General features: G+C 34.6%; 1 protein-coding gene across 4 annotated transcripts in view; it reads right to left on the reverse strand.

The window, feature by feature from the left end:
• Window positions 1-725: 725 nt before the first annotated feature.
• Window positions 726-15839, reverse strand: part of Postn (periostin) — a 34302-nt gene continuing 19188 nt past the window's right edge. The window contains exons 17-23 of one of the 4 annotated variants that reach the window (XM_004660019.2): window positions 12187-12267; window positions 9297-9389; window positions 8573-8662; window positions 7510-7590; window positions 7063-7146; window positions 2875-2916; window positions 726-1524 (exon numbers count right to left, since the gene is read on the reverse strand). In XM_004660019.2, coding sequence (XP_004660076.2) covers window positions 1487-1524; window positions 2875-2916; window positions 7063-7146; window positions 7510-7590; window positions 8573-8662; window positions 9297-9389; window positions 12187-12267 — 509 coding nt within the window. In that variant the 3' untranslated portion in view covers window positions 726-1486. The remainder of the gene's footprint in view (window positions 1525-2874; window positions 2917-7062; window positions 7147-7509; window positions 7591-8572; window positions 8663-9296; window positions 9390-12186; window positions 12268-15839) is intronic. The other 3 variants (XM_004660020.3, XM_004660022.2, XM_004660021.2) reach the window with 3 other exon arrangements.

Consider the following 15839-nt stretch of genomic DNA (forward strand, 5'->3'; position numbering starts at 1 on the left):
AATGGCTCCCGGGGATGGCAGCCAGCTATGTCACTTTTCTCTCCAGGAATATAACATAGAAGATGAATGAAATCAATCAAAACCAGTGATTTTAGTCAAAAGCAAAACATCATGCCTGAATAACTGAATGATGTAGTCCTAGATTGCAACAATTGAAATTGTCCACTCTTATCACTTTTGTAAATTCTATATTAGTAAAGAAAATATATGAAAATAAATTGCAATAGCAACTTCTCCTCACCCCCTCTTGTTTAAAAAGGAGCAGATCATTGAAGTCAGCCATTTCTAATCAGACTCATCATCCATCTTATGACCTCAGAGGACCATATTCAACATCCACCTTTGAAATATGGGGTATGGCAAGATCAGTAGATCAAGCCAGTCTTGGCAAACTAACACATTTGGTTTCCCTCCTTTGCCTTAGAATGGAGGTAACTTTAGGATACTTTAAGTCTTAGTGAGGGAATCTCTGTAACTCACACTAGACATTACCCAGAAATAATTAATTGATACCACATGTCCTGTTAAAGCCCATGCATATGCATAGTTGGTTGCTTTTTAAAAACGGATTTAGGTCAGAGAGTTTCTGATTTACCTTTTGAATTTTCACAATGCTGCATAGGCCTAGGGTTTAACTTGGTAGAATATTGATAGTACATTATTGTCTCATTGTGTAATAATTCTTTATATAATATAATAGATTTAAAAAATTCAAGGATTACTAATTTCATTCAATGTCATTTATTGAGTACTTATTAACAATAAAGGAGGTATAAAGTCCTATTCCCAAGTCCAAACTGATTTTTAATTTAAACCTTGAGTTTTATGAATTACCCAATTTGAAGTAATTCTCTTTATACCTGAAGAATGATTTTATTGACATGTTTGAGATAAAACATATGTGTTGCAATAAGCATATGGCAAACATTTAGAGAGTACAAAACTGGTTGTTAAAATAACAAAATTTACCTGTAAACTCACATTATATTAGAAATGTATAAAGCCATTGGTTGTAACATGCTTTATTTGTATGTTTGCTTTTTATATACTGAGCACCCATCTTTATAATCTAGCTTCCCATGGAGAGGTAACTGCGTACTTTGGACTTTTCCATTGCATATGCCAAGGCTTGCTCTTCTCAAGAAGACGAAACTCACCACTCTTAGATTTGAGCTTTGGCGAACAGTCATAAGGATTTTTTTTTTTTTTTCGATAGATTTCCCAGTTGACAGAACCATAACAACCCTGTAAGGTGCTATATTTATTTCAGTTCCTATCCCACAGGATGCTAGCCCTACCATTTCTCTCTTGCTTTCCATCCAGAAAAAGAAAAAGAAAGGAAATCAAATGTGTGTTCAGAACTGTTTGATTTGTTTCTGGTGCTCACATTCCAGGTCCTGAAGTCAACATGTTTCTCACAAGTTTCCCTGAAAGTCAGGTTGTTGACTTAAGATTGTATAAACTTTTTTGTCTGGACTTCGGATTTTCACTGAGAACGACCTTCCCTTGATCGTCTTCGAGGTCCTGGTTAAGAAATAGATAGATGTGAATCTGACATAACTGTATAGCTCAAGAGCAAAGCAGTGTGCATCAGTACAATAAAACTTAGATTATGTTCTCAAAAAAAAAAAAAAAAAAGCCAAAAACCAAAACGGGGGATTGGAGAGATAGTTACGTAGTTAAAGGAGCTTGCCTATATGTTGACAAAGACAATGTTCTTTCTTTTTTTTTTTTTTGGTTTTTCGAGGTAGGGTCTCACTCTAGCCCAGGCTCACCTGGAATTCACTATGTAGTCTCAGGGTGGCCTTGAACTCACGGTGATCCTCCTACCTCTGCCTCCCAAGTGCTGGGATTAAAGGCGTGTGCCACCATGCCCGGCTCTCAATGTTATTTCTTGACCACAGATATATAAAGGTATGAATTTGAAATTTGATTATTTTAACTCTCCAGACAACATAAGTAGTTTTAGATATCTAGGAGAAATACTTGATAAATTATTTCATTAAAAAAAAAATGCCCAAATGACCTTTTAACAAAACACTGGATTGGCTTAAGGTCAGACTTGCCTATAATATATTTATACATCTTGTGAATTTTCTGTATTAGTGTGTACTTATCACAAGAATTAGACACTTTAAAATGTCAAGTCTGTAGGTTTAACAAAGTAAATCTTATTTCTTTTCATATATTTGGATATATGCTAACATAAAAGTAGAAATTGTAAAACGGACATAAATGTAGCTATGATTGCCTGGAGTGGTGGTTTATTCCTTTAATCCCAGCATTTGGGAGGCTGAGGTAGGGGGATTTCTGTAAGCTCCAGGTTAGCTTGGGCTACAGAGTGAATTCCAAGTCTATCTGGGCTAGGGTGAAACCCTACCTCAAAAACCAACAAACAAATGTCACTATGAAGAAAACTGTTTTGTACATGAGCTAAATACAGATAAGCATGCAGTCAAAACAGTTTCCACAGGGTGCCATTCTTATTTTAACCCGTTCCCTTGTCTAATGCAGTATTAAGGATTGCTCTTGGCTCTAGCATTCAAGAGTGTTTTCTGACTTTACTTGGATTTTCCTTAGTGATTCAATGTTTAACCATTTATATGAGTGTATTTTCCATTCCCTTAATATCTGCTATACTGTGATTCTAATAATGCAGAACATGAGCAATTTATTTCTTGATAAGTATCATAAAATAGTTTGTTTCAAAACTGGATAAATTTTGTTTACAAGAAAACAAAGTTCAATAGTCTATATTAAAAACTCCTGTCTTTAATATCTGTAATCATAATGAGGCATGCCACATATACACATTACTAAAGGTAGTGCCCCCCCCCACCCACACACACACAGTTCTGTAGTCATTACGGTTACCTTGAATCCTTTTGTTGGCTTGGATCTTCCTCACGGGGGTGTCTGAAATTGCAGATTTATAGTTAGAGTTACTTTGCAATTTACCAGTAAAAACAGACAGGAGACTGTAGTTAAGCAGAAAAGTATAAAGGGCTAAATAACCATCACTTAGACATGTAATTACTTGGCGAAGTAACTTCTGGTCCTTAGAATTTCACATTGGTCAGAGATGAAGGAAAAGGATCGGGGAGGTTACAAAACAAACTTTCTTTGAAACATGCCATTTTGAAGTCTAATTCTTTATATGCTAATAGAATCTTAAAATCAAAATCAATTACTTCCAAATAGCGAACAAACTTCCAAATAACACACTAACAAGTCATTTGCTTACCACATATCATTAATGAATGTTAAAAAATTATAAGATACATAGATTTTATAGTCTTTGGAGCCCCACAATATGAGGCATTATTGCCCAGAGTGAGTGATTTACAAATTTTTGACCTTTAAGCAAGTGTAATACTATCTTCCCAACCATCTTTTTAGTCATCTTGGCTTGTCATATGTGCCTGTGTAAAATTGTCATTATAGATCAGTGTATGATTGCCTTATAAAAGACAACCCATCCTATGAGACCCTTAAAATGTAACTAGTTATACACAGCAAGTCTTTGTACTTAAGGGCTGCAAGTTTTTTAATGAGTTTTGTGTTCTTATACTTGAAAAATATTTCTAGATTCCATGTTTTGACTCATTCACATAACTATCTGGTAGACCTGAAGTTACACTGTAGCTTAATTTTGATGATAGTTGGGAAAAAAAGTGTAATTAGATTTCTACAGTGACCTTATTTTTCTAATTACCTTTTCTTCCTAAGTTTTACATCTTTTTAGACCAATATTCAGCAATAAACTTTTGTTGTTGTTGTTTTTTGTTTTTCAAGGCAGGGTCTTATTCTAGCCCAGGTTGACCTGGAATTCACTATGGAGTCTCAGGGTGGCCTCGAACTCACGGCGATTCTCCTACCTCTGCCTCCTGAATGCTGGATTAAAGGCGTGTGCCACCATGCTCGGCTTCAGCAATAAACTTTAATTTTCCTGTTATGCATTTTCTACTTCCCTGAAATCCCATATGATCTAAGTAATGAAATTATCAATAGTGTAGCTTTGGCTATATGATCCTAAGCAAATGAAATAATAATAATTAAAAATTTTATGAATTTTGTTCCAGTATGTCTTTCTGTCCATAAGGTAACCCCTTGGCACATCAGATTAGCATCATAGTAAAACATAAAACTAGAGAAGACCTTACAAGATTGGGTAGTAGGAGAGGAATGTGTTTGAGATTGGAAAGTTTGGGTTATGGAATATCCTCAAATAGACTTATTTCCCTAAGCTTCAGGCTTATTTGATAATTATTTTATCAAATAAAATATTTGTTTATAAAATACTGTTGAGATGAAAGATGCAATCTTCAACTATTGAATAAAGGTACTATTTATGATAGGTTTGCTAAATTCCAAATAACAGATTATTCCTTAATTGGAAGCAGAATGGTAGAAGAATTTGTAAAATTTCTTTTCCAAACAAGCATGTGCACCAGAATTCCTTCCAAAACTTTGGCAGTGTCTGATAATGAGCTTTGACAACTACCGAGTATTTTGCAAGGAGAGTATCAGAGTAAGATATGCTCAGTGTAGCAGAGAAGCATCTTAGGGGAAAAGAGCACCGCATGTAGAATCCAGGTTAGGGGCTCTCAGTGATCTGAAGAATGAAAGAGCTGTGGGAAGTGACCTTTAGAGAAGTGAAATGGGACAGGATAAATCAATCACCTGACGTCAGAGTGGCATGTATGACTCAATATTGATAGACAGCAAGGGAAAGAAAGCTAGCATATCTACTAAGGCCCAGATGGGAATACCTATATTGCCCAAACTCTCTTTTCTAAGAGAAGAGAAACCTTATTTTGCTAAAATGGATGATGTGGCATTATGGAAAGCAATGTCTTACAGATATGTTAAGGGTTTGTAAATTGGAGTTAACTAGACCTGTGGAATGAATAGAAATAAGAAAAGACAAGCAGGACATGGTGGTGCAAGCCTTTAATCCCAGCACTGGGGAGGCAGAATTAGCAGGATTGTAGTGAGTTCAAGGCCACCCTGAGACACAGTGAATTCCAGGCCAGCCTGAGCTAGTGTGAAACCCTACCTTGAAAAAAAAAAAAAAAGAAAGAAAGAAAAAGAAAAAGGAAAAGATTCTATTAGTTAAAAAATCAGAATGCCATTTTCTTGACTTGTAAGACATATATTGTTGAGGTGGGATCAGGAAATTAACACTCAGTTGTCATGTTTAAAATAGATATATTCAGGCAGTCCTGGTAATTATAGGTGAGAAAGTGTACTTACCCACAGCAGAGCCTAAATGAATGAAAACAACATACACAGAGGCAGTCTGTAATTAATTCATTGTCTAAAAAGCACTGCCATTCTACAAAGCTGATATGGCAAAGAGGAAAAGAAAAAATAAAGAATTCAATATAATTAATCTTCATAATGTATTTGCCTCTTCTAATTACTGTATGTTTTTATGGCAATGGATTCAACATTTGAGGAATAGATTAGTGAAATATGTATTATGTCTTGGAACAAACTTTGGCTACATTATGGCTTTAGAATATGCTGTATACTCTAAATTCCAAAAAAAAATCTTGTGTTTTTGCTCACATATATGCAAATATATTGAAAAGAAATACAATTGTTGGTTGAATGAAAAAGTACTATCACGGGTTTGAAAATATCATATAAAAGATGTCATCTATATTAAAATAAAAATAAACAATAATTTACAAAATTACATAATGTCTCAAGAGGATGTATATCTACTGAGACATAATAAAGTGGTTGATTATTTTAATTTTATTGATTTATTTATTTGAATGTGTGTGTTTGTGTGTGTGTGTGTGTGTGTGTGTGTGTGTGTGTGTGTGTGTGTGTTTGATATCACACTGGGATCTCTAGCTGTTACAAACAAACTCTAGACTCATATGCCCAGGTTCATGTTGGTTCTGGGAAATCCAATCTGGGACAGTAGACTTTGCAAATAAGTTCCTTTAAGTTGGCTTCTCAGCCTCCACTTTTTAAAATTATGTGCATCCAGTGGTTAAGGGCACTTGCTTACAAAGCCTGATTGCCTGAGTTCGATTCTCCAGTACCCTCATAAAGCCATATGCATATGGAATTCTTCCTTGGCATGCCTCTCTTTCTCTCTTTCTCTGTTTCTCTCCTTCCTTCTCTGTTTGCAACTAAGCAAATAAAATATTAAAAAGTAAGGAAATAAAATTATGAGCAGAAAAGCCACCTGAACTGTAATTTGAAAATAAATATCAAACTTCAATCATCCTTTTCAGTTCTTAATGTTGCAAAGAATATATTTATTTGTGATAAATATTTAATTCTTTTGTTCTTTGAAATAATGATTAGTCTAGTGTTTTGTTGTTAATAAATTGGATTAGAAATTCATTTGTTCAGTGATTCAAATTTTATTTCATTAACATTAACTAGTGGTTAGAATAACTATCATTGGGTACTTGGATATTATTTTGAATCCTTTCTTTTCTCTTTTGCTTTTGAAAGTAGGTCTACTTAATGCCATAGACTAAGAACATTTTATGTTTAAATATTAATTTTACCTGCAAATTAAATTATATTTCTATGTATCAATTATCACTAAGTTAGAAGAATCAGATTTTCATTTGCAAGAATGTAGCTTTAGAAAGGAAAGTTTCCAAAAGCAGTTTTATGCTGTAGTTTTGCACCTACAAATCCCCAAACATGCCTTTCATTTTGTTATGGGGGCAATGAATATTTTTTTTTTGAAAATGTAAAAACCTTTTCCAATTTGAGCTTACTTTCCAACAAGCAACTTAAAAACTCACTTTCCTTTTACCTATTTAAATATCTGCACAATTATCTTTATCAAGGCAAAAAAAATATTCATTGTTCCCCAAGTTGATACCACAGAACTTTTTAAAGACTGTATAAACTAGTAATCATGTGTCTGTCCTCATGCATGTCACTCAGTTTTCTAAGACAGTATCTGATGCTGTCTTCTTAGTGTAATTTTTAATAATCCAGTCTGCAATCCAGTCTTTAAAAAGCTGAAGAGCTCCATCAGAACCTGTTAAGGGGGTTAGTTGTCACCATTTTACTGACCTCCCTGAAGCAGCCTTTTAATTTCTTCGTCTTCAAATAAATGCCCATCACCACCTTCAATGAATTTGGTGACCTTGGAGACCTCTGAGAGGATACATGTTCACAGCAGAAATTGGTTCACACAATAAAGAGACAACGATTTGATGTCACAAATACTGGCATCAGCCCAGTCAAGAATTCTAGACCAACACTCAGTTGCTTCTCACTTTTCATTGTTCCCTTTTGGTCTAATGTCTTCTTTCATATACTGTTAAACAGTGCACCACCAATCAACCAGTCAGTCAGTATGGGTACAAGGTAATTTTGGGCTGATCCTTTAGGTTGTTAAGGGAATGTGAACATTGGTATGAGATAGAGTCAACAACACACACAGTTGCTAAAGATGATTTTCCATGTGAGTTCTGATAACACAAAGTCACAATCCTTATTTTACTAAGAAACACTGACCTTCTTGAAACAATTTCTTTAGAGTTTCTTCTGTTTCTCCTCCACCTCCGGCAGAAATCCTGGTGTATTTTATCTCAGGACCTAATGGAAAGACAATTTAAGAAGGTCTAACACAAGAACTAAAAAAAAAAAAAAAAAAAAAAAAAACAGCTTTGGTAAAGGGCATGAAAGAATGTGGCTCTGGCTTTTGGGGTGCAGTCTGTGCTGCTGCAGTTCCGTTCTGCCATGGTGCTATGACATCCGAATCAGTCACCTCAGTTTGGGACAGGACTGTGTGTCAGAAAACCTTTGAAGGTGCACAAATCATATTTGCTGGCTATTTTTTTTTATTTTTTTCTTTTTTTTAACTTTTTTTTTTTTAATTTATTTATTTGAGAGTGACAGACACAGAGAGAAAGACAGATAGAGGGAGAGAGAGAGAATGGGCGCGCCAGGGCTTCCAGCCTCTGCAAACGAACTCCAGACGCGTGCGCCCCCTTGTGCATCTGGCTAACGTGGGACCTGGGGAACCGAGCCTCGAACCGGGGTCCTTAGGCTTCACAGGCAAGCGCTTAACCGCTAAGCCATCTCTCCAGCCCATTTGCTGGCTATTTATTTAAACAATACATATAGGACTTTTGAATTCAGTGTTTTTGTTTAATATGGGGGAAACTGATACAAAAGTTTACTAAAATTAATTATCAGCTAGCTTTATACAAACCTGTATATATTTTCATATGTAGATATTTAGATTTTAACTGTAACAGAATCTCAAAGGAAAACATTTTGTTTTCATAAAAAAGTAACTCACTAACAAACAAAAAACAAAGGAAGTCTGTTATATAGAATGTATACATGTACATAATATAAGACATGCTTAAAGATATGTCTTAAAAACTTCCAACTCAGAGTAAAACATAGATATTTAGAATACTGTGGGTTGTTTTTTTTTTGTTAAAAAGTAGACGTGAAGTAACCTTCATAGTATGAGAATTTTTAAGCTTGTCTAATGTATAGATTTTAAGATTATTATCATTTAACATTTATAATCCAAGCACAGTTCCTGTATGGAGATTAAAATTACCTGTAATGATTCGTTCTTCCCGAGTCTGTTTTTCGGTTATTTCCACAGGTACTCCATCTATGATTTTGGTGTACTTTTTAATGATTGGCTCTGAAGGAAGGGGAAGAAAGGTGTATTTGATTTATCTTCCTATGGTGTCTACATTTATACAAGCTATATGTTTTAATAAGGGAATGTGTTTCTTACAACATCTTGTTAAAGAGTTACTCATTGACCATTGATGTAGTCATTGATCGAAAATATCTTTAAATTCATATCAATGGAGGCCTGAAAGCTATAAGTGATTTTTGAATTTTAGGGGAGGGAGATGGCATTAGTAAACTGTCTCCATCATTGGAAAAGGAACCATATAATAAACCTAGTGATGGTTTATGAGTAGACTCTTACATAAAGGATATTTTTCTTTTTCTACTTGTGAATTTGATATGTCTTTTTGTGTTGACATTATTTTAATGATGTTTCATGATCAGCCTTTACATATCCAAAAGTAGTGACACTTTCATTGGGCCTGAAAACTTAACAGTTAATTAATTATGTCTGGACCCACTGGTACGCTACATTATATTTCTGACTGGCTAATACACACTTGTAACTAGAAAATGTGTCTTCAAACTTATACAAAATGGATACCAAGAGAAAACTAGATGTTTACATTCTAAACCAATGCAATTTTTAAGAAGTCACAATGATGCTACATAGGTACTAGGGAAACCACAAAACACACCTCCATGGATCACCTCTGTTGTTACTGTTTCACCTTCATTAATCCTTGTGAAGTCAGGCTCTCCTTCAATTTGGATCTTTGTCATTGCAGGTCCTGAGACATCATTTTAGGACACAAATTACTTGGTTAGAGTAGTTCTTTAAGTTACCAGAGCAGGAAATTTATTTCAACAGTTTATGCCACCTAGAAGTCAGTGCTCCAGACATTAGGAAATCACTTTTAAATATTCTCCTTTGTTTTTAGGTGAAACAATATTTGGGAAAATAAATGATTTAGTCTGTTAGTGTTACCATAATATTTCCATAAGCATTAGCATTTAGAATAATCCATCCATTCTTAGTAGGCATTAGGCATGATTATACAAATATTATGTATGGCTTTCTGTGTGAATCATTCAATATACTCTAATAATAAATAGTTTAAACCTTACTTTGTCATACTGATATCATGTACTATTTTCATTCAAATATTGCATTTAAATTTTAAATCACTTAGCACCTTACATTTTGATCTAATGAGCATAGGATTGAAAAGAAAATTCAGTACACTTACCTTACTGATGCTCAGTTTTAGGTTTTATGGAAAAATAGATTTTAGTACTTACCTTGTGTATAAAAATGGTAAAAAAAAATCAACTCATTAATAGTTAAATATATCTTCAAATGCAAAAATAAACAAATGCTGCATTTGAAGTAGAAAATGATTTTGCTCTTAGAGAAAATCATTTTGAATATTAGAAAGAGTATTACTATGTTAGTAGTTCAAGAATATTTCATAGAGGAGTAAGAAAACAAACAGATTCAGTACATTTAACTCATACCATTTAGTAGTTGAATATAGTTATATTTGCTTATCTTTCATAGGATTATTTTACTTTTTTAGAAATTATTAGGGTATACCATTACCCCAAGTTAAATTGGATAAGAAATAATAAAAATGAAAGTATAGTTCTTTCAGACCCTAAATATTCCAGGCAATAATATTTTATGTATAAGTCCAATGATGTTATTGAATATACAGGACAAAGATAGGTTTTTTAAGGTGTGGCAACTTCCAAAGGAATGTGTGCCTCAGGACTTTAGAACAAAGAAATGAGTTAATACAGTATCAAAACTGATTTTCATTTTTTAAAGCCAAACTTGACTTTGGAAACAACACACAAAGGGAGGAATTCTACAAAACAATATATTTTTTAGTATTTAGGTGATATCTAGAAAATTATGCAGTAAACATTCACTTAAAACCATTTATTGACTAGAATTTTAGTTGACTTATTCTTAATTTTTAAAATATGGTTAAGATACTTTTGAAAGGTATCTTAAAATGATGACTTGGCATTACTAATTAAGAACTTGAAAAAAATAACTTAAAAATCATCTATGAATTCATAGAATTTAAACACTAACAAGAGAATACAGTAGCATCTATGGCAGCTATCAATTTTTGTTAGATATGTATCTGTTTTCTTTATGTTACAAGAGGTAAAGCTCCTGAGACTTTGACCTGAAGAGAGATTAATGAAAAGATAGCATAAGCCCATTTTCCTCCATGTCCCTTTATAGGAGAATCCAGGTAAAACTGATGGACCACTGTACTCCTAACTGAAGAAAGAATCATAGGGTAAGATCCCATTGCCAAAATTGGAAAATGGGTTAAAGAGGGATGTTTAAAAGGAGAGAAATCACTGAAAAAAAGACAGAATAATGTACATATGAGTGGCTTCAGTTACAGAAGTTGTATTTTAGTTATGACAATATTTTAATTAATCTGATCTTTGAAAACAGTGTAAATTGTCAGGAATCATTTGGTCATTTTTTTCAAGAAAATGATCAAGAGATTTTTTTCAGTAAAATGCCTTTGATTTAAATTCTGCTTAAAACTTCAAATTCTATCATTTAACAGCAATAACATGGCTATAAATGTAATATTTAAATGAAGAGATGGGCACAGATTTCAATAAATAACACCTTCAGATCTTAAAAATGAATAATAATACAGATAGTTAACCAGACAGGAAATCAGCCATTACTTGTGCTTTCTATGACTAAGTTTTAAATCATGGCTCATTTTAAAAGGAATAGATGAATGTATTCAGAGAGTTACCAGTATAGAAGAAAAAAGAAACTCTAAGCTTAGAAGTAACAGGGTTTCAACTGTCCAGTTCAAGTGACCATACAAAGATGTTTAGACACAGAAATACATGTTTAAAATTTGACCCTTGAAGATAAATAAGTAGAAGAAATCAAGATAATATCAAAGATGTTGAGGTTGGTTGACATGCATAATAAGTGAAGAGAGAAATGTGACTTCTTGTGTAGTCTGAAATATAAGGAGAGAAATGTATATACATATACATTGCTGAAATTTAGGATAAAAAGTTCAACTTACTGAAAATAAAGCTATCTCCTTTTCTGTTTCTGGTCATCTAAGTTCCAAAATATATTGTATCTTTTTTATGATGTCAAAAGCTTTCATTAATGTATACCTTCTATGCTTTAAATGGGAAATCACTACACATTTGTAGTGGTGTGAAAGAGATTGTAGAGATTAGAAACAAAGCTACAAAAAAAAAAAAACATACTTTCTAAAGAATCTGCATCTAAAAAAGTGCTCACAATGTACTTGTTCAGTGAGTATTTGGGAACTCGTGTTAACACAACATCAATTAGGCTAAAATAAATAAAATACAAGTAAATGTACTGAAAGTATTAGGAATGCGCCATCTACTTTGCTAACCATTTGCACTCTACGTGCTGAAATTACATGAGCATGCCATTGGGATAGAAATATTTAGCATGTTAGTTTAAAAATGAATGTAGATACATTCATAGAGATCAGTACATGTTTTCTTTTCAAAACAAAAGGAACCATGTATAGCACTGCTTTTTACCTTCAGTTTTGATAATAGGCTGGAGACTGCCTTGAATCACTTTAATTTTTGGTTCCACAACTTTGGTTATAATTTTAGTTGCTGAAAATATAGAAAGTTGAATATGAACAAAGTTCACATATAAAAAACAACTTGCATGAGTGAAGTTGCCCCTTTTTCATGAATACTAGGTTCTCAGACATAGTACTATGTCCCGGCACAGGAAATAGTCATTAGTGCAAAATGAATGTCTTCTTGTGTCCAGATGTTGAACTGTGAAGTCCAGTGACTTGGCTTAGTTCCAGTGGGGGGAGGGGGGGAGAATGCTAACTACAGGAAGAATTCTAGAGCTCTTATTATTCGGAACTGTACCACTAAATCTCTTTACCTTCTTTTGTACTTCTTGAAAATATTGGCTGTATCACAATAGAAGACAAATAAACATGATTAATTCCATGCAATTCATAATATGTTAAGTTGCACTGTTGGACTCTTTCTCCATTAAAAGAATGACATTTAAAGAAAAAGACATGTAGAAGGTTTTCATGCATTTGGTAAGGGTAACATAGAAAGAAAAATGTGCAAAAAAAGAGTTCAGAATACTTCAAGAGAAAAATAAATTTCAGCCAGGAAGACATGGATTTTATAAACAAATATGATATGCTCAGCATTTAATTTTTAGTCTCATTATGATCATTATTATTTTTTCTTGTTCTTTGCTTGTGTATATGTAATGTGGTATGGAGGGGAGGGTGTGTATGTGGTTTATACACATGTATGTAGCCTTTCAACTCCTTATGCCCTCGACTGTGGCTGATGGTGCTAGCTTGTGTTGGCAGGAGCAGAACTTAAAGGGTCAGGTTCCATTGCTCTACCACCTATTTTTGTTTGTGCTAGAGTTTCTTACTGATACTAGAGCTTGCTGCTATTCACCAGCCCTAGAGATTCTCTGGTATCTGTCCCCTTTGAGGGACTGGGTTTATAGGCATGTGAGGCCATGCCTAGCTGTTTACATGGCTTCTAGAGATTCGAACTCCATTGGTTTTAGGACCCCCTCAGGCTTCATTCTTGCCAGGAAGTGAACTGAACTGCTGGAATATCTCTTCAGCTCCTGATCATTATCATTTTAAAGTATGTTTCAATGTAAAGGTTTGTGTTTTGATACTATGTCACATACCCACGTGACAAATGATGTACAAAGGTTGTTTAAAATAGCGGTCAACCATCAAGGTCGAATTCAGTTGTGCTGGTCAATTGTATGGAGACGTGTCACCAGAACTACTGGCCTGTTTTTGATTATTCTTAATAAGAAGCCTTGAAAGATGCCCCATTAGATAATATGCTAACTGTACTTGCAGTGTAGCATAGTTTGTAGAGTGTCTGCCTTGTGTACATTGAGCTCTGTGTTCATTCGCCAACACCACATAAAGCCAGGGGTTGTGGCACTTGGGAGACAAAAGGAGGCGTGCCAGGAGTTCAGGGTAATCCTTGTCTATACAGTGAACTCAAGGTCAGCCCGAGACTTTGTCCAAAATTAAAAAAAAAAAAAAAAAAAAAAGAGGAAAACAGATCACGTGCTAACTGTGCAGTCACGGCACAGGACTGACACGCACCCGAGATAGTGTCACAACGTGGGCTTCTGCCATATTCTCATCTGCTGTTCTTAGATGAGTGGCTGTGTCAAAGGTTTTCATCAGTGCAGGTTCTAGATTTTAACAGGGAGTACTCTTTCATCACGTTAGATACTGTCTTTTGAGATCTCAAATTATGAATCTCTAAAGTTCAGCAAATCTATGTGTTCAGTTCTTGATCCCCCCAGTGGTTTTTCCACAGAAGAGCCTTCCTATGAAGGTCAGATACGGCGGGACTTCTGCCACGATGACCAAAGCAGACTATACCCTAAGTGTTTTAAATCATGCTGACGAATTTGAAATTTAGAATGTTTAGTTGGTTTGTGTTTTGTCTCAATCATGTCCCACTGAGGATGTACTAAATTTTCCCTTTCCACCTCAAATGTTTTCTATTTTATTTCCTAAGAACACCTGCATACAATTTTAGAACAGATGAGAATTTTTTGGTGACAAGAATGATAAGCAGGAAATAAATGGAGGACAATTTAGATGCATTAATCAAATGAACCTAAAAATGGAATCTTTAATTAGCACGCACCTCTGAGATTGCTTCTTAACAGAATCCCAATGTAGGGGAGGGAAGGGAGCATCCACCATTGGCATGTGGATCTCAGAGTTTAAGGTTTATTTTGTTTAATTTTGTTTTTCGAGGTAGGGTCTCATTCTAGCTCAGGCTACCTGGAATTCACTATGTAGTCTCAGGGTTGCCTCGAACTCTCAGCGATTGTCCTACCTCTGCCTCCCAAGTGCTGGGATTAAAGGTGCGTGCCATCACACTTGGCCATTGTTCAAGGTTGTTTGTTTTCTGTTGTTTTGAGGTAGGGTCTCACTGTAGCCCAAGCTGACCTGGAATTCACTATCTTGTCTCAGGGTGGCCTTGAACTCATGGCGATCCTCCTACCTCTGCCTCCGAAGTTCAAGGTTTTTAAGTAGGTTGGCAAGAGTCAATATGATTGCATAATTTTGTAACTATGCCTTATGCTGTATGAGTGAGAATGTAACTTAGTTGGAAGAAATAAAGGTACTGTGATGTTTTCACTTATTATATGCAAAACATTGTGCTTCCAGATATAGGAAATGCTGGAACTGGTGGGGGTAAAACAGAAAAGGTAAAGACATTTTGTGCAGACATACAGTGTTGGTAAAGACAGATGGCATAGCATGTCTGATGAACAGAGACCTAAAGGATCAATTAATTTCTCATAAAATGTATTTTTGCCTGGCTGGAATTTACACAATGCTAAATAATCACTATTCCAAAATTAAATCCATCAGATAGTGCAGAGCTGGTCTGAGCTGGAGTTGCATATGTTATTGCCACAAAGAGAGGCTGACATTTTGTTTTGCTCCAGGCATTGGCTTGCTCCTTTTCCATACCTACAGTACATCTCATGGATAAGTTTCTATAGTTACTAAGTAACTAGACATTCATGATATAAAGTAGAATAATTTTGTGGTCAGAATGAAGGTAAGATTGAAGTAATGTTTAGGTAGTTGCATATTTTGCTTATTATCTTGTAGAACCAAAACAAAATGAAAAGAATTTCTGCTTTAAAAGCTACAATGAAAGAAAGAAAACAGAGAAGGGAAGGGAAAGCTATGTGAAGAAGGTATTTTATGAATCACAAAAACATTTATGAGAATGAAGCATCTTTGGCACTGTTACATAGATGAGCTTTCATTTTGATAATCTGGTAGTTTTAGGTGTTTAAAAACATACAGGGGGAAACCAGAAACCTTAGGCTAATTGCCTATCAGATAGTGTTGCTTTGTCCGATTTTGGGTGGGGAGTATTTAACAACCATGTCACAAGCACTAAGATTCTTTGGCACATCCTCCCATGAATAGCTCAGGTCAAGGCAGAACTGATGTCAAGCCTCTCTAATGCAGTTTCTATGACTACACATTCACTCTTCACACAGCTCTGGGGTGCCTTGTAGCAAAGCTTTCTTCTCATTTGCCTTTTTTTTTTTAAATTAAAAAACAATCTTCCCGTGATAACTGTCTGGTATTCTATCTTTATTTTCCATTGGAAGGGAAGTT

This window comes from Jaculus jaculus, chromosome 7, assembly GCF_020740685.1.
Source record: "Jaculus jaculus isolate mJacJac1 chromosome 7, mJacJac1.mat.Y.cur, whole genome shotgun sequence".
Classification (NCBI taxonomy): Eukaryota; Metazoa; Chordata; class Mammalia; order Rodentia; family Dipodidae; genus Jaculus; species Jaculus jaculus.